Source organism: Syngnathus scovelli, chromosome 15 (genome assembly GCF_024217435.2).
Source record: "Syngnathus scovelli strain Florida chromosome 15, RoL_Ssco_1.2, whole genome shotgun sequence".
Lineage (NCBI taxonomy): Eukaryota > Metazoa > Chordata > Actinopteri > Syngnathiformes > Syngnathidae > Syngnathus > Syngnathus scovelli.
The window spans coordinates 551974-570103 of NC_090861.1; the positions used below are offsets into that span (position 1 = coordinate 551974).

Consider the following 18130-nt stretch of genomic DNA (forward strand, 5'->3'; position numbering starts at 1 on the left):
GCACGTGGACCAATCACTGGATTGTGCGTAGCCCTTGAGGGGTCGGATCTTAAATATGGGGTCGGTGTTCACGGACGTGCCTTTCTAGGTTCTTCCATTGCATCAAGTTACCTGTCGGATAGTAAGAACATGTCTTTCAAATTAAGATCGTAAACTTGTTTCTACAAACAGACTGAAAGGCTTTCATTTAAGAACAGCGATCCATTCTTATCCTCAATCTCATCCTTATTATATATGCAATGCATATTCGTATCAACTCTTTTGCGTTTTTATGATCAAAATGAAAACAAGTGCCAATTTCAATAGTTTGCTGTATTGGGTATTGCGAATGATATTTTATTCTCCAAAATGAACGTTGTAATATAATTAAGCAAACCTTGGAACATATAAACAAAGAAACTTTTACGCGTCACGCAAACACATTTTGTAGTGCAAACCGGAAATAGTATGCACTTTTTGAACTTGACTTTTTGTGCCCCAACCAGCACTTCGGTGGATCCAATGAGGTGACGCCGCGTTCTGGGCCCGAGTGATCGAGTCAAGCCGGTGATAAGATAAGCTGGGCTAAAACTGCCCACTGTTAAAAGCCGGAACATCTAAATTGCCTCTAAAGTGGCCGTCTAATATCAGAAGAAACACGAAAGAGGGTACGTAATGGTTGTTTCTTGTGTCCGCACTTGAATAGTCTGAAGAAAGGTAAATTCACATCAGTTCTGCGCTTCCTTCCATGCTGTTCTGCTAGCTAACAATGTTGTTAAATTTCATATAGTGTGTACGACTTTAATGCAGGGGCTTTCTTGCTTAATCGATGCGGTCGAAATGCTTTCCTGGTATGGCTGTTTTGTACGACACTGAATGGAAACGTTAACGTGTAATGGAGTCGATGGACTGATTCCACGTCCATAGCGCTTTTCATTTAGAATTGTGGCGTAGCCACATGGTTTCCATCGCGCTTAACAATGCATCACATTCACTCATTCATACAGCAATGTGAGGCTGCTGCCCGCCAGCCAGGTCCACACTTGGGGTTCAGGGACAATTCGATACCAGGGCTGAGGATCAATCCTGCAAACTTCGAGTTGAGAGACGAACACTCCACATCGTCTCCCTATAATATCATTTGTAGACATTCAAGTCAAAGCCAACTTCAAAGTCTGATAAAGCTGGTAAATGCTTGCTTTTAATGGACGTCTATTCTGGGCAAAGTTAGGCTGAAGTGGAACTTTAGATCATAAAAAAAAAAAAAAGCCTACGTCTTAGATGAGGTCTTTTGATTTAGTCCAATGAAAAAGATTGATGATTCCATATTTGATCCTTTCAGCTCATCATGGTTTGGAGAAAGTTTCCTTTAGCTGCGTTCTTCTACCTTGTCCTTGCAATGATGCCTTCTCACACAGGTAGGAGCTGTCTTGTGTTCTATATTTACTGCAGTATCAAATCGCCCTGGTGTAGCAAAGTGCAAACAAATCACGCAATTCTGAATTGATTTGTGGTATTTCTTTGTAGATGCTGTGGCTGTCATGTCAATAGATGTAGGGAGCGAATGGATGAAGATGGCAATCGTTAAACCTGGTGTGCCAATGGAGATTGTGCTCAACAAGTGGGTAGCAACAAGCATGCGTTTCTGGTTCACATCACTAATTGAGCGGCAGGTACCATAAGGAATATGACCTTTCACGGTATTATCACTTTGCTTTCTTTTTAGAGAGTCAAGGAGGAAAACGCCAGCGGCTGTATGTCTGAAGGAAAATGAACGACTTTTCGGTGACAGTGCTTTAGGAGTGGTAAGGGCTACACCGTCTTGGAAAATCCTAGCATATGCAATATGCTTGTTGAATTCATCAATACGCATTTTCAGTCTGTGAAGAATCCCAAAAGCGTCTATCGACACCTGCAAAGTCTCATGGGTAAAAAGCACAACAACCCACAGATAGCGCTTTACCAGAAACGCTTTCCTGAGCACCAACTGCAAGTTGACCCCGTTCGAGAGACAGTTTATTTCAAAGATTCAGAGTAAGTCTGCCGCCGGCCTTCTGGCTATTTTTGTTCTGAAATGGTTGTTGGAATGCCAAATGCTGCCGACCTTTAACCCGTGTGACAGTTGTTGTCCGGTAATAAATGAACACCAAAACAAATCTATTTCTCAGGAAAGTGCAGTACACAGCAGAAGAGCTTCTTGGGATGATGCTCAACTATACTCGTGGACTGGCTCAGGAGTTTGCAGGTCAGTTTCTTCTTCTTCTTCTTCTTCAACAAATGTCCCAATGGTCATTGATCTTCATTTGCCCATCTACTGTCTTTCTACAAATCACAGAGCAGCCAATCAAAGATGCAGTCATCACTGTTCCAGCCTTTTTTAACCAGGCAGAGCGAAGGGCTGTCCTGCAGGCTGCACACATGGCAGGGCTCAAGGTCCTTCAACTCATCAACGACAACACGGCCGTGGCCTTGAATTATGGGGTCTTTAGAAGGAAAGATATTGACAGTACAGGAAAGGTACATTTCAGTGTCCAGTCATGTCAATGAGCTCTTGGAGTGATCAAGTCTTCTTTTGAAATCCAATCAAGCGATTGACAAAACGTCTATATTGCTTCCTTTCAGAATGTGATGTTTTTTGATATGGGCTCAGGCAGCACAAGCGCCACCATTGTCACATACCAGACAGTGAAAACAAAGGAATCTGGCAGCCAGCCGCAGTTGCAGATTCGAGGTGTCGGGTGAGTCCGTCAAAAGTGTGCTTTTCGAGGGAAACGGCGGCAGCACCCTCATGTCGCTTTTTATTTGGGAACTATTCTCCAGCTTTGACCGTGGATTGGGTGGCTTTGAGATGGATTTGCGCCTGCGGGACCATTTGGCGAAACTCTTCAACCAGCAGAAAAAGACCCCCAAAGATGTGAGAGAGAATCACCGTGCCATGGCCAAGCTACTAAAGGAGGCCCAGAGGCTAAAGACAGTGCTCAGCGCAAATATGGAATTCATGGCCCAGGTGAAGCCATCTATCTATTTATTTATTTATTCTCTCTCCTCTCCCCCATAAGTCACAAGCCGCATTTATTGCACTGTCCTGATGTTTCTTGCAGGTGGAAGGTTTAATAGATGAGATTGACTTCAAGGCCAAGGTCACCAGAGCAGAGTTTGAAGAGCTCTGTGTTGATCTATTTGAAAGAGTGCCTCACCCAGTGCAAGATGCCCTCACTGCTGCAGAAATGAATCTGGTTTGTATTCACTATTTCCTTACACTGTGTTTCAGAAATTGTTGTGCATTATTCAGTATCTGGTTCTTTGTTGCAATAGGATGAAATTGAACAGGTGATTTTAGTTGGTGGCTCCACCCGTGTCCCAAAGGTTCAGGAAGTGCTGCTCAAAGCAGTAGGCAAGTAAGTGGAAAGAAACTCAAAGTCAGCTCTTATTTGATTGCTCTCATGCTTCCAATATGCTAAGGGCTTCATCATTGTATTTCCTGGAATTTAGAGAGGAATTGGGAAAAAGCATCAATGCGGACGAGGCAGCAGCTATGGGAGCCGTGTATCAGGCCGCTGCTCTCAGTAAGGCCTTCAAGGTCACGCCGTTCCTGGTTCGAGACGCAGCTGTCTTCCCCATTCAGGTTGTCAGTTTGCTTTGGAAGAAATCCTTATATTCTTCATTCCTTTATTGACTAAGAACGTACACTTTTTTTTACTGGAGTAGAACATCACTCTAAATCTACTCGGTTGTGATTCCATTTCTAGGTGGATTTCACTCGCGAGGCCGAGGAGGAAGGTGCCAAAAGCTTGAAACACAGCAAACGTATCCTCTTTCAGAGGATGGCACCCTATCCCCAGCGAAAGGTCATCACATTCAACCGCTACACTGACGACTTTGCTTTCGACATCAACTACGGAGATGTCGGCTTCCTGTCACAGGAAGACCTTAGGTAGCTCATGTGTCAAAGTGCTCATCAATGCTAGTCTTGCTAATGCTCTCATCTATTTTCTGGGCTGCAGTGTGTTTGGCTCGCTCAATCTGACAACAGTCAAGTTGTCTGGAGTGGGCAGCAGCTTTCAGAAACACACACAGGCAGAGTCCAAAGGGATTAAGGCCCATTTCAACATGGATGAAAGTGGACTTCTCCTATTGGATCGAGTAAGTGTTTATCCGGCCTGGATAAACAATAAATACAATAAAAAAAATAAAAAAAAAAGCTCGCCCAACACACCTGATGGCACCTGATTATTATTATTATTATTACTTTTTATTTTTTTGTAATCCGCAACAGGTGGAAGCTGTTTTTGAAACCATTGTGGAGGAGAAGGAGGAAGAATCCACATTAACCAGTATGTTGTTTTTTGTTAAGTTTGCTTTGGGGCACATTGTCTACATACAGTTTATCTGAAAAGTACTGTGGGGCTATCACAAATAATTATTTTTGGAATCCATAATCGCCCCAATCTTGACTCAGATTCCATGATGTTGCGTATATGATACTGCTTTTTGCGACCTTGATAATGACCTCACCGTAACAAAAATGCATTCACATTTTTTTTTTTTTTTTAATCTTACAGAACTCGGTAACACAATATCCACATTGTTTGGAGGAGGATCCCCAGAACTTGCTCCAAATGTGACTGCACCTGTTCAGGTAACATTATTTTGGCAAATGGCTCTAATGTTACAAAGGGTGAAAAAAAAAAAAAAATGAAGGGGGTCTGAATACTTTCTGCACTCACTGTACTTAAAAAAAAAATATATACGTATATAATTTGTGTATTCAGGATGATAAGGATGACTCTGGCAAAGCTAGCGAGAATCAAAATAATGGCGAGGATACCCAAATGGGAGAGAGTACCAAGGAGGAATCAGAGAAGAGTGCTCCAGAGGAGAACCACCAGGAGAAGGCCCAAGATGCAGGCGCTTTGAATTCAGACAACAAGGTAAAGTATGACCATTGAAATTTCCCATCCCAGTAACAAGAAGAGCCAACATCTACTCTGTAGGAGGAAAAGGACGATGAAAAGAAATCCGAGGATGAAAACGTAGCTAAACCTCTGAAAAAGGCAAAGATCTCAGAAGACATCAAGATTGATCTAGTCATCAATGATGTGATGGATCCCACTGATAATGACCTCAAAGCTTCAATAAATAAGTAAGAAATCCCCCCCCAGTATTTCCAACCAGCTTGCTCTTCTCTGAACTTGACTTCTTTTTTTTTTTTTTTCCTTCCTCCCCCAGGCTGCAAGATTTGACAGATCGAGACCTGGCCAAACAAGAAAGGGAAAAGATGCTCAACACCCTGGAAGCATTTATCTTTGAAACTCAGGTAAGATCAAGCATTCTTTCTTTCATCACTAGATAGTGGTCAGAAAAAAGAAAAAAAAAAACCCACAGCTCCACATATGTGCTTGATGTCTACAGGACAAATTATACCAGGAGGATTACCAGTTGGTGGTGTCAGATGAGGAGAAGGAGCAGATTTCCTCAAAGCTAAGCGAAGCATCTGCATGGATGGATGATGAGGGCTACTCTGCCGCCACCAGTCAGCTAAAGGAAAGGTTATCTCAGCTCAAGCATTTGTGCAAGGACATGTTTTTTAGGGTGGAAGAGCGACGCAAGTGGCCCGATCGCCTCGCCGCCCTCGACAGTATGCTCAATACCTCCAGCATCTTTTTGCGGTGAGCATCAACACGGAAGGCTGAGGATGCTACTTTTATATTGTTCTGACATTTTTTTTTTCCTTTCTTCCCGCAATTCTTTCAAAGGAGTGCAAAGCTCATTCCAGAGGATGATCAAATTTTTTCGCAAGTTGAACTGACTGTGTTGGAAAAAGTCATCAATGAGACAATGGTAAGTGAAGTTTAATGTGATGTGGTCCAAATGATTGGTGCAACCAAGAAATGTGGGACTAGACCTCTGAAAAATGGATTTTTAAAGTAGTGCATAAAAACACCATATGGTCTGTCCAGACGTGGAGGAACGAGACGACGGCCGAGCAGGAGAAGCGGTCTCCAAAAGAGCGTCCAATCATGCTCTCCAAAGACATTGAAACAAAGATTTCCCTGCTGGACCGAGAAGTCAACTATCTGCTCAACAAGGCAAAGTTTGCCAAACCCAAGTCTAAAGCCAAGGCCAAGAATAGCACCAGCTCTGATAAAACCAGCAAGTCCAATACCACGGCTGAACAGAAAGTGGAGGAGAACTCTGACAAAACCAGTGGTGGGTGGCGGCGGCACACGCACATGCACACGCATTTTCCTCGATTGCACAGCTGATAACTTGATATTTTCAAATGTAGAAAGCTTAGAAGAGAAGCTGCCCGTTGATGCCACGGTCATAGAGGAAAGCACTGCTCAGATAGAATCTGATAGTAAATCACAGCTCACAGAAGAAGAAACAGGTTGGTTTGCAGTACAACTTTCTGATGATAGACTTACTTCATATTGTCACAAACATGTTTGATCTTATTTTTAGGAACCGAGAAAGCCAAATCTGAGAACCACATAGATGACGAATTATAACAACTGGAACTGGGAAAAGAATCAACAATATTTATTGATGATGTAAATGTTTTCATTTTTGAGCTGATGTCCATTTGTTGTTAAAGACTTGAGCAGGCCTTCGTTCTCCTTTTCTTATGTTGGTCTCTCAGCAGCGTACACTTCACACTGAGAAGAAATTTAACAACTTATTTTTTTCCCTTTTTCACGTGTTTTAGTTGTCCCGCCCCCTTCTCTGCACTGTATTTTTATCCGTATTGTTGTTGTATGCTGACGCTGATGAAACCCTTGGACAGCCCAACGTGTGCCCTTAGAAGCTGCAAGACGAATTCTAACATTTCCGTATCAGACTGGATCATATCAACGTAGCATATTAGGATGAAATGAATATGGAGTTGTCTCAATTATTTGACTCAAAAAAAAAACCAAAAAAAACCTCCTCCACATTCATGTGAAGTCAGCAATGATGTTATGTTTCGTACGTCTGGGTACCTGCACCACTACTTTTGTCAGCATATTGAGTGCCCACTGACAGAAATAAGTTATTGGTGTGCTATTCCAAATAGCACGCTGTTATCTCCAGTTTATTTGAATGAAAAGGGCTGTTCTATTGAGGGTTTTTTCCACTTGGATGATATTAGGAAAAATAACAAAATAATAAATGCAGCGTCAGCATTCCTTCTCATTGTTATGATTGATTTGTTTCATAAAAGGTGTATTGCAAAACAAGTCTAACAATTAGTCGTGAGAGAGAGAATAAAAATAAAGGCCTTACTATACCTTTTGACAAATCACAAGGAGATGGTTGTAATGGTGAACTTTATTTGCTTTTTAAAATGTGACAATACCGCAGAATGCAGGAGAAACACGTGCACGTTCTCTCCCATGTGCAGCTTACCAGCTTTATCAGACTTTGAAGTTGGCTTTGACTTGAATGTCTACATATGATATTATAGGGAGACTATGTGGAGTGTTCGTTTCTCAACTCCAAGTTTGTGGGATCGATCCTCAACCCTGGTGTCGAATTGTCCTTGAGCAAGACACTGAACCCCAAGTGTGGACCTGGCTGGCTGGCAGCGCCTTGCATGGCAGCAGCCTCACATTGCTGTATGAATGGGTGAATGTGATGCAATGGAAATGAACAAAAGTTCAGAACTGAGAGCTCGGTGTACAAACTTATCACACACGGCTTCCTCTTCCTGCGTAATGCAGATGCCCCCCATTTAAAAAATATATATCATTTATTTATTTGAATGTTTTATTTTGTCAGTACTTGTATTGATCTGTGCAACTGGAAGACTATGGTATGCTCTTCTACCTGCTTTTTGTGTTTGAATAAAAAAAAGTAATTAAAGCCAAACTTCCGGTTTACTCACGTGACTGAGCTGTCACATGATCCCCTGCTTTGTTTAGCGTTAGCCCGAACACTACGATGGCCGCGTTCTTACAATGGAGAAAGTTTGTATTTTTTGACAAAGATGCAGTTAAGGATCCTCAGGATAATGGGAAATTCTTTCTTCTTCCAAATGGAATATCGGCCTGTGACTCTGGACGTGGTCACATTGTTCTTGGAGATATCCTTCAGTAGTTAGCCTGCTCAGCTATGTTATGCTTTGCGTCCGTCTCGCCGCTAGATGCACTTTAATCGTAAAGGGGCAATACAAATGAATTTGTCATGCATGTTCCTCTTAGCGCTACCGCAGGTACGTCATATATTGTGACAATTTGTCCATGACCACATCTGACGAAATGTTAGACATATTTGGGTGTGTCACCTATCCAAAATTTCCGCAGAAGTTCCGAAATGAGCTGCATTTATTTGTATTTTGTTGTATTGTTTGCATTCGTTTGTATTTTTTTCCTTAGCCGTATTACATATGGATGGTAACATCTGGCTTTTGACACGACTCTTGCAGCTGACAACCTTTCAGGCTTATAAATTACGAGTAACACATATCTACCAACTGAAACAACACAGTATTCTTGTAACAGTGGGACAGGACGAACATGGAATAAACCCTCTCGTAAGTCCCCCGGTGCTTTATGAAAGTGACGCCTTTTACTCGGAATAGTCGAGCCAGCGATGGGCAAAGCACTGAATCCCCATTTTTTTTCTCAGGTAAAGGTCTGGAACTTAGACAAAAAAGACAGTGGAAGTCCCCTGTGTACAAGAATTTTCCCTGCAATTCCAGGCAGCAAACCAACAGAAGTTTCTTGCCTCAGTGTACATGAGAACCTCAACTATATGGCCATTGGTACGTGACTAAGAAACGTTTCTTTGGTTTCACTATATGACCTTCCTTGACACAGGCTAAAAGAACATCACGTGTCTCTCGATAGGCTTCACAGACGGCAGCGTGGTTCTGACCAAAGGTGACATCACTCGAGATCGGCATAGTAAAACCTTGACGCTGCACGAGGGAACTATCCCAGTCACGGGCCTTGCCTTCCGTCAAGTTGCTAAAGTCACACATTTGTATGTCGCCACTCTTGAGAAAGTCCACGTAAGTCTGAGACCAACTAGAATATTCGGTTGTGCTATTGTTAACCGACTTTCAAATGCTGCCAATGGCAAGAATAATGTGACTGTAATTTCTCTCTCTCTCTCTAGTGCTACACCCTGACAGTGAAAGAGTATCCAAAAGTGGAGCTGGATACCCATGGGTGTGCTCTTCACTGCTCATCCCTCACAGATCCTTCTCAGGATTCTCAATTTATTGTGGCCGGTGACGAATGCGTGTATCTGTACCAACCCGATGAACGAGGTCCCTGCTTTGCTTTTGATGGAACCAAGCTTCTGGCCCGCTGGCATCGGGGATATCTTTTCTTACTTATTAGGAATACAAAGTGAGCACCAAAAGTGATCATAGCTGAATGGTTGCGTTCTATTTGGATTATTTCCATGAAGTCAAAAATGTCTGCGCTTTGATGCTGACACAGGACAAGGTTTGGCAGCTCTCCATCCGATAAACAACTTCTGACTATCTACGACTTGGACAACAAGTTCATTGCCTATAGTGCCTTATTTGAGGACGTCATTGATGTGGTGGCTGAGTGGGGCTCCTTCTACGTCCTCACCAGAGATGGTAAAATGCACATTCTCCAGGAAAAGGACACACAGACCAAGCTGGAAGTAAGTGGGAATACCTTAGGGTACTTGATTATTATCAACTTATTATTCTTATAATCATGATTTATGATCTTATTTCTCTACTTAAGTGTCTTGACGGCAATAGTAGTGGCTGCAGAAGTGGTCAATTCATCGCGGATTGTGTCAATAATGTCATGAACTGCATTTTTTTGCTTATAGATGCTGTTTAAGAAGAATTTATTTGTGATGGCCATAAACCTAGCTAAAAGCCAGCATTTGGACAGCGACGGATTGTCCGAGATCTTCAGACAGTATGGGGATCACCTGTACCTTAAGGGAGATCATGATGGTGCCATTCAGCAGTACATTCGGTGAGATTACACGGAACCTAGCCTGCTTTTCCCAAAGGTAGACAGACGTTCCCCATTTTTTTTCTGTTTCCCACAGCACAATTGGCAAACTGGAGCCATCTTACGTTATTCGTAAATTTCTGGATGCCCAGAGGATCCATAACTTGACAGCTTATCTCCAAGCATTGCACAGGCAGTCTCTGGCCAACGCAGACCATACCACGCTGCTGCTCAACTGTTACACAAAGCTGAAGGACAGTCTGAAGCTGGAAGAGTTTATTAAGGTGACTAGGAGAGATGTGAGGAATAAAAATAATGCAATGGTTGCGATTTATGGTTCCATTACAGAGAAAACGTGGACTCCAATGTTGATACTGTTTCTATTCCCATGTACTGTCTATAGAGCAGTGAAAGTGAGGTGCACTTTGATGTTGAGATTGCCATTAAGGTTCTTCGACAGGCCGGCTACCACAGCCATGCTGTTTTCTTGGCAGAGAAGCACATGCACCACGAGTGGTATTTAAAGATTCAGCTGGAAGATCTCAAGGTAAAGATCCTGAATAACATGCAAGCGATTGTGACTCCATCATATCAAAACAAAATCTCTCTCTCTCTCTCGCTCTCGCTCAGCTATTGTTTCACTTCTGATATGGTTTGCTTTCTTCTTCCCCAACCCAGAACTATGACGAAGGCTTGCGCTACATCGGCCGGCTATCGTTTGAACAAGCTGAAAGCAACATGAAGCGTTACGGCAAGACATTAATGCATCATATTCCTGAAGGTACAACACTGCTTCTGAAAGGCTTATGCACCAACTACCACCCAAGTGGGGACTCTGCTGAAATTGACAGCCACTTGGAGAGGAACCTGTTCTGCAAGGTGCGTGGGGCCAGTGTCTATTTTCTTTACGAGATCATTAAGGGCACCAATGAATTGTTATTATTTGCCACCTTTCATTAAGAGATGCACTAACAATTTTGTATTTGTCTTTCAGGCAAACTCTGAAGAATTCATTCCAATCTTTGCTAACAACCCACGGGAGCTCAAAGCCTACCTCGAGCATATGATTGAGGTGGATCCCAATTCTTCTCAAGGTGTTTATGACACATTGCTTGAGCTCCGACTGCAAGACTGGGCACATGAACAGGACCCTGAGGTCAGAGCAACGCAATCAAACGATGAGCCATATACATGTTGCAAAGCAATTTGAATCATCTGGTTTTCATTTGGCTTCATTGCTCGCAGAGAAAAAAGGTCCTGCAGGGTGAAGCCTTGTCACTACTCAGGAGTGACAATACTGTGTTTGATAAAGCCCTGGTCCTCTGTCAAATGCACAATTTTAAAGAAGGTGTCCTTTACTTGTATGAGAAGGGCAAACTGTAAGTACAAGTCTGCCTGCACGGTACACTCATGTTGTCAAAACGACCATCGCTAATGTGACTGAAAATTCATTCCTGAGATCAAAACAAGTTACAGGATTTAGGCACTTCAAAACCCCCCAACTCAAACCACTCCCAGTTCACTTGGCCACAGGCTCATCATTTATTGCAATTATCTCAACATGACATTTGCTTTCCTCCCCCCTGCAGGTACCAACAGATTATGCACTATCACATGCAGAATGAGGTTTATGATAAAGTGGTTGAAGCTTGTAAATGTTATGGGGACCAAGAAGGTTGCCTGTGGGAACAAGCCTTGGGTTACTTTGCCAGAAAGGAAGAAGACTGCAAGGCTTACATCAGCGAGGTCCTGAGTCACATTGACCAAAATAATCTGATGCCACCTTTACTCGGTAGTTTTCAACATTCATTTATACTTGGAATGTGTGTGTGGGGGGGGGGGGGAAAGTGCTCGAACTTTACATCTGTGTGTTTGCAGTCGTGCAAACGCTGGCACACAACTCGACCGCAACCCTATCGGTTATCAAAGACTACCTCATCAACAAGTTGCAGAGGGAAAGCCAACAGATTGAGGATGACGAGCGTAAAATATGCCAATACCAGGAAGAAACTGCTCATCTACGCTCTGAGATCCAGGAGCTCAAGACAAGGTAGATGCATTTCCTATTTGCGCACGACAACCGGAACAACGTCCTAATTGTGACTCCAATTGAATATATAAATCCCCACAGTGCCAAGATATTCCAGAAGACCAAATGTAACATGTGCAACAGTCCCCTGGAGCTGCCATCAGTTCATTTCCTGTGCAGCCACTCCTTTCACCAACACTGCTTTGAAAGTTATGCTGACAACGAGGCCGAGTGCCCGACGTGTGCTCCAGAAAACCGAAAAGTCATGGACATGCTACGGACCCAGGACCAGAAGCGTGACCTGCATGACCGCTTCAATAGACAGGTAGGAGTAACACGCTCCTTTGTGAGTTGTTCTGGGCAAAATAGAAGACCTTCTTTGCAGTTACAGGGCTCTCATGATGGATTCTCTGTTGTGGCTGACTACTTTGGGCGAGGAGTTTTTAACAAACTGACTCTTCTCACGGACCCACCTGGCAGCAAATCTGTTGGGAATCTTGAGGTAAATTTGCAGAGAAACCTTGTCCGCACCAAGAGGAACTGCTAAAGCTACTACTACTCATTTGCACTAAGAACTGCTCAAAAACGTTTGTCATTTGAATCTTGTCTGTTGTTTACTGTATTTATGTCCAGGTTTATCTGCAATAGTTCCCAACCATGTCTTGCTATATAGAACGCACATTTGCATTAATCCTGTATACTTTTCTTTACTTGTAAGTAACGTACTCTCGTCCCTTGTCTGGCTTGTGAGTCTGTCAGAATTATAGATACAATTGAATAAAACAGCGTTGTTGTTTCCGACAACTGACTTGCAAATGGTTGTGTAACTGGTTTCTTCGAAGGCTAATTTTGTTGGTCAAATGGTAAAAAAAGAAAGAAAAAAAAAGTCAAATCATTTTTCTTTCAGGTGAATACATATGCTATAAACAAATCTATTTTCTATCTTTTCAGGTGAATACATATGTACAAACGGTATCTCAGAACGGGACTTGCGATCGGTGATTACTGGTAACAAGTGATGCGTTCAAAATAAAAATCAACTGCTGAGCTAAAAAAAAGAAAAAAAAAGGATAATATTCAGCTAGTTCTATCTCTAAATTTCTGATGATTTGTCAAGAAGGTGAAATCCTAACTGCTTGACTCTGTATTTGTCGCATTCGCCGGCGCTCGAGAATGTTCTCGAAATTGATGACCGTTGTTCAAAGCCATGCGGGTTGGCACGCCATTTTGCGTAACACTTACGTCACATGGGAAACGGTCGCTCTCGTTGGCGCGTCACAAGATTGGCCATTGGCTGTACGTTGCGTACGCATCGAAAACGTCGCGTGTGATTGGGTGCTTGCACCGAAATAAAGAACGGCCAGAGCCCGAGCGCTTCCTTTTACTGCTTCCCCACCAAGGACAAGGCATCGCCAGCCAAGACCTTCCCTACGACCTCTTCTTGCGAAATTGGATCACTCTCACTCACTGCTTTGGTTAGTCACGCATTTATTGCTTTATTTTATGCTTTTATACAATTGTTTGATTGAACACTCGATTAATGGTAGCGTGATTTACAGGTTTGCATGATTTCTATCACTTCATTCTTTTGAATGAACCTTGCATATACGCATGACCCTGATGTTTCTCCCATCACCTGAAAACGTTTAAACAAATAGTATTTACGGGAGCGAGCGAGCGAGCGAGCAGAGATTATTCCGTGGGTGAGGGCGGAGCGGATCAGAGACATTCTCGAAGGTTCTCACATCGAGACAAGGAAGCTAACGGTTTACTCGCAAGCTAACGGTTCACCTTCGTTCTGCTTCTTGAGAAGAAACGAAGTGCCAACTCGCGAACCACATCAAAAAGTAAAGCTCGACTAATTTAATTTCCTTTAAGATGCCACATCTGTTTTTTCTGACATTGGAATTAAACGTTAACGTCCGCTTGTAGAATATAAACCAGCGTCATAGTCGCCAATTTAATATCTTAAAATTATGATTAAATCACATTTTGACTTAAAGTCACTCAACGGTGAGCGGCATTCATCATATCGCGCTTTGACTGAATTCCCAACTACGTTAGCATTTTTTTCATGTCACCACCACAAACCAGTCAAAATGGCGGCGAGCCGGGTGTTAATTCTTTCCAAAGGGGAAGGAAGGAAGGAAGTGCACGCCGATATAAGAGCCGGTCAGCATTTCCTGAATGTTGTCCACACCCTTTAAAAAAACTTGATAAGGAAATCTTCAAATCTGAATAGATACATTTAGCACGTAACCACACAGTTTAAAGGCTTCATTTTTAATGGATTCTGCTAATGCTAATTTTCTGACATTTAGAAAATTAAAAATGCCCTGTCTAGTGATAATTAATGGCGTGTTTGTTCATTCTTGATGATAATTAATGGCGTGTTTGTTCATTCTTGAGTCATGTTTAATATAAGACTATGAATAATTATTGGCATTATGTAAAGTGCCACCAAGTGGACATCCGGGGAAATGCCAGTGCAATGCAGCACTTGCTGTTCCATACGAGCAGTGGGTGACGCAGGATTGCCCAACCAAGTAGATCACGAGGTGTGCAGGGGAATAAGATTTTGTGTGGGTGTGTGATCATTTCTACGGGATGGACAATTCCAAAATCGTTTGTACTCGGGAGCCTTCATAATAAAGAATGTGTAACATTTTCTTAAATGGTTGTAGACCTCCTTTGAATCATTCTCTTTGTCCCCCCCCGAATTATCCAGAGAAACAGCAAGCATGTCTAAAGGACCAGCTGTTGGCATTGATCTAGGGACCACCTACTCCTGTGTTGGTGTATTCCAGCACGGAAAGGTTGAAATCATTGCCAATGACCAAGGCAACAGGACCACACCCAGCTATGTTGCCTTCACAGACACTGAGAGGCTCATAGGGGATGCAGCCAAGAACCAGGTTGCAATGAACCCTACCAACACAGTCTTTGGTAAGTAAGCGATAACACTATGGCTATGTAATAAACTTGCTCTAATGAAATGAGCTTGATTTTCCTGTTTTGCCTTTTATCTATACAGATGCCAAGCGATTAATTGGGCGGAGGTTCGATGATGCAGTTGTACAATCGGATATGAAACACTGGCCGTTTATTGTAGTTGACGACAACACCCGCCCTAAGGTTCAAGTTGACTACAAGGGTGAGACCAAGTCGTTCTACCCTGAGGAGATCTCCTCAATGGTGCTGACTAAGATGAAGGAAATTGCTGAAGCTTATCTTGGCAAAGTAAGGTTCGAATGATGAGTGCGTGTGAGTGCATAAGAAGAAAAGCGTTTTGTAAATGAACTCGCTTTGTTTACAGACAGTCAACAACGCCGTCATTACTGTGCCCGCCTACTTCAATGATTCCCAGCGGCAGGCCACGAAGGACGCAGGAACAATCTCCGGTCTCAACGTTTTGCGTATCATCAATGAGCCGACTGCAGCTGCTATAGCCTACGGCTTGGACAAAAAAGTGAGTTCCGAGTTTGACTGCTTGGAATGTTTCTTTTATTACGACCAAACAAATTGAATTGGAAAATGTTCCCATTTCAGGTTGGGGCAGAGAGGAATGTGCTCATTTTTGATCTGGGCGGTGGCACCTTTGACGTGTCAATTTTGACCATTGAAGATGGAATCTTTGAGGTCAAGTCCACTGCCGGCGATACCCATCTGGGCGGGGAAGATTTCGACAACCGCATGGTCAACCACTTTATTGCCGAGTTCAAGCGCAAATACAAGAAGGACATTAGTGACAACAAGCGAGCCGTCCGCCGTCTGCGTACAGCATGCGAGAGGGCGAAGCGCACCTTGTCTTCCAGCACTCAGGCCAGCATCGAAATTGACTCTCTGTACGAGGGAGTTGATTTCTACACCTCCATCACCAGAGCTCGCTTTGAGGAACTCAATGCTGACCTCTTCCGTGGCACCTTGGACCCGGTGGAGAAATCACTGCGTGATGCCAAGATGGACAAGGGGCTGATTCACGACATTGTCTTGGTTGGTGGCTCCACTCGCATCCCTAAGATCCAAAAACTGCTGCAGGACTTCTTCAATGGAAAAGAGCTGAACAAGAGCATCAACCCAGATGAAGCCGTTGCCTACGGGGCTGGTAAGTGCTTGGGGCGAGACTAAAGAATCAATTGGAATGAAGTGGCCATTCCGACCGTACTCTACATTTGTGTTTGAAAGGCATTTTTTCTTGTAACATTGCTGCTTTTGTTTCTCAGCTGTCCAGGCTGCCATTCTGTCGGGTGACAAGTCCGAAAATGTCCAGGACCTGCTACTCCTGGATGTTACTCCTTTATCTCTGGGGATTGAAACGGCGGGAGGTGTCATGACTGTCTTGATCAAGCGTAACACTACCATTCCAACAAAGCAGACTCAGACCTTCACCACGTACTCTGATAACCAGCCAGGTGTACTCATTCAGGTCAGTAGTACATGAATTTGAAATGATGCGATTCCTCTCCACTTGCTACGGTGTGCTTGAATGTTCAAATACGCCTTGTGCCCTCCCAACAAACAGGTCTACGAAGGCGAACGCGCTATGACCAAGGACAATAACTTGTTGGGCAAGTTCGAGCTGACCGGAATTCCTCCGGCACCTCGTGGAGTTCCTCAGATTGAAGTGACGTTTGATATTGACGCAAACGGCATCATGAACGTGTCTGCGGTTGACAAGAGCACCGGCAAGGAGAATAAGATCACCATCACCAATGACAAAGGTAACGTGTTCATTTACTTGGATCATGACAAATGGAGGTGCGTTGCGTGCCTTGGGTTGAATGTTTTTCTCGTTTCCTATCATTTTAGGACGTCTCAGCAAAGATGACATTGAGCGCATGGTTCGGGAAGCTGAGAAGTACAAAGAGGAGGACGACGTCCAACGTGACAAGGTGTCGGCCAAGAATGGCCTGGAATCTTACGCTTTCAACATGAAGTCAACAGTGGAAGACGAAAAGCTTTCTGGAAAAATTAGTGACGACGACAAGAAAAACATCTTGGACAAATGCAATGAGGTCATCAGCTGGCTTGACAAGAACCAGGTATGTGCAGGAAAAAAAAAAACCCGGATGGATTCTTCAGTAAGTCCTAGTCCTGGCCATTCTGGTTCACCTTTTTATTCTATTCCCCCCCCCTCCCTCTATGGTTAGACTGCTGAGAAAGATGAATATGAACACCAGCAGAAGGAATTGGAGAAGGTGTGCAACCCTATCATCACAAAGCTGTACCAAAGTGCTGGAGGCATGCCAGGTGGGATGCCAGAAGGTATGCCTGGTGGATTCCCTGGTGCTGGCGGTGCTGCGCCTGGTGGCGGATCCTCTGGCCCAACCATAGAGGAAGTTGATTAAACATTCCATCATGGTTTATTCATGCAATAATAATAAAAATTGGGTTTAGGGTTTTCGTTCATTGTTTGCAACTGGATTGTAAAGTCCAAAGATTGTGCTTATGGTTGGAGGTCATTAAAACTTGGAAACCCAGTCTTTGTAAGCTCCAGTCTTGTTTTCATACAAATGTGACCCAATTGATTTTTGTTTGGCACACTATTTTTCAACGTCCCGGTCGGGCAACTTGTCTTTAGCATCTGTCCCCTCTCGGTGGTGGTGCCGCCATCCATTTTATGCCAGCCTACTTTCTGTGCCCAGTGGAAGTTCCCAAATATTTTGGTAAAACCGCATTAGATGATCACGCCAAGTCTAAACCTTCAAATTCAAATTGAACCCAGCATGAGCCACAGGCAAGCACAAGCGAAGCCCCCACCACACTTGAAGCGACCAGGTAAGCTGTTTGATTGACGTTGCTACGTTTGCTACTTCTTATAGACTGAAATAATGGCCCAGGTGTCCGCAGCAGGCTTGAAAATAAAGCCAAATTATAAAGGCCTGCTATTCAAAGCAATGAAGTAAACCGAACCTGTGTCCAAATCGCCAAAGAAGTCAACGAATTATGCTTGAGCCGAATAGATAGCACAATACAAATGAGTGGCTCCCTCTAGTGATCAAGTGCGATCAACATGAGAAGTGTACGCGTCTGTCTCTATGGTTACAATGTCGCCATTCTTGTTGTTTTTCCAATCATTTCCTTCATTAAGATCGACGATCCAGCACAGCTCTGCAACTACTACGAAGCATTACGTTCACAGTAGTTTCTGGTCGACAAAATATGTGTCTTCGGTCTGAACTACCTCCCT

General features: G+C 43.4%; 3 protein-coding genes across 3 annotated transcripts; all 3 read left to right on the forward strand.

Annotated features, from left to right (window-relative positions):
• Nucleotides 1-485: 485 nt before the first annotated feature.
• hyou1 (hypoxia up-regulated 1) lies at nt 486-7270 on the forward strand. The gene is made up of 24 exons (XM_049742185.1): nt 486-647; nt 1322-1397; nt 1507-1600; nt 1706-1784; nt 1859-2013; nt 2148-2224; nt 2315-2496; nt 2602-2717; nt 2800-2986; nt 3081-3215; nt 3295-3377; nt 3472-3604; nt 3729-3913; nt 3984-4122; nt 4256-4313; nt 4542-4618; nt 4752-4910; nt 4974-5122; nt 5209-5296; nt 5392-5648; nt 5736-5820; nt 5940-6189; nt 6269-6370; nt 6445-7270. Exons 2-24 carry the CDS (start codon nt 1328-1330, stop codon nt 6489-6491), a joined length of 2907 nt encoding a protein of 968 aa, XP_049598142.1. The 5' UTR covers nt 486-647; nt 1322-1327; the 3' UTR covers nt 6492-7270.
• Nucleotides 7271-7841: 571 nt separating this feature from the next.
• Nucleotides 7842-12756, forward strand: vps11 (VPS11 core subunit of CORVET and HOPS complexes). The gene is made up of 16 exons (XM_049742187.2): nt 7842-8044; nt 8346-8494; nt 8590-8725; nt 8811-8974; nt 9082-9317; nt 9411-9603; nt 9781-9932; nt 10009-10195; nt 10315-10458; nt 10590-10790; nt 10906-11067; nt 11157-11290; nt 11501-11703; nt 11790-11961; nt 12043-12265; nt 12326-12756. Exons 1-16 carry the CDS (start codon nt 7903-7905, stop codon nt 12485-12487), a joined length of 2760 nt encoding a protein of 919 aa, XP_049598144.1. The 5' UTR covers nt 7842-7902; the 3' UTR covers nt 12488-12756.
• Nucleotides 12757-13246: 490 nt separating this feature from the next.
• Nucleotides 13247-17420, forward strand: hspa8 (heat shock protein 8). Its single transcript, XM_049742188.1, has 9 exons — nt 13247-13415; nt 14669-14886; nt 14975-15180; nt 15257-15409; nt 15490-16045; nt 16164-16366; nt 16463-16661; nt 16750-16982; nt 17091-17420. The coding sequence occupies exons 2-9, from the start codon at nt 14682-14684 to the stop codon at nt 17286-17288; spliced, it is 1953 nt and encodes a 650-aa protein (XP_049598145.1). The 5' UTR covers nt 13247-13415; nt 14669-14681; the 3' UTR covers nt 17289-17420.
• Nucleotides 17421-18130: the final 710 nt, after the last annotated feature.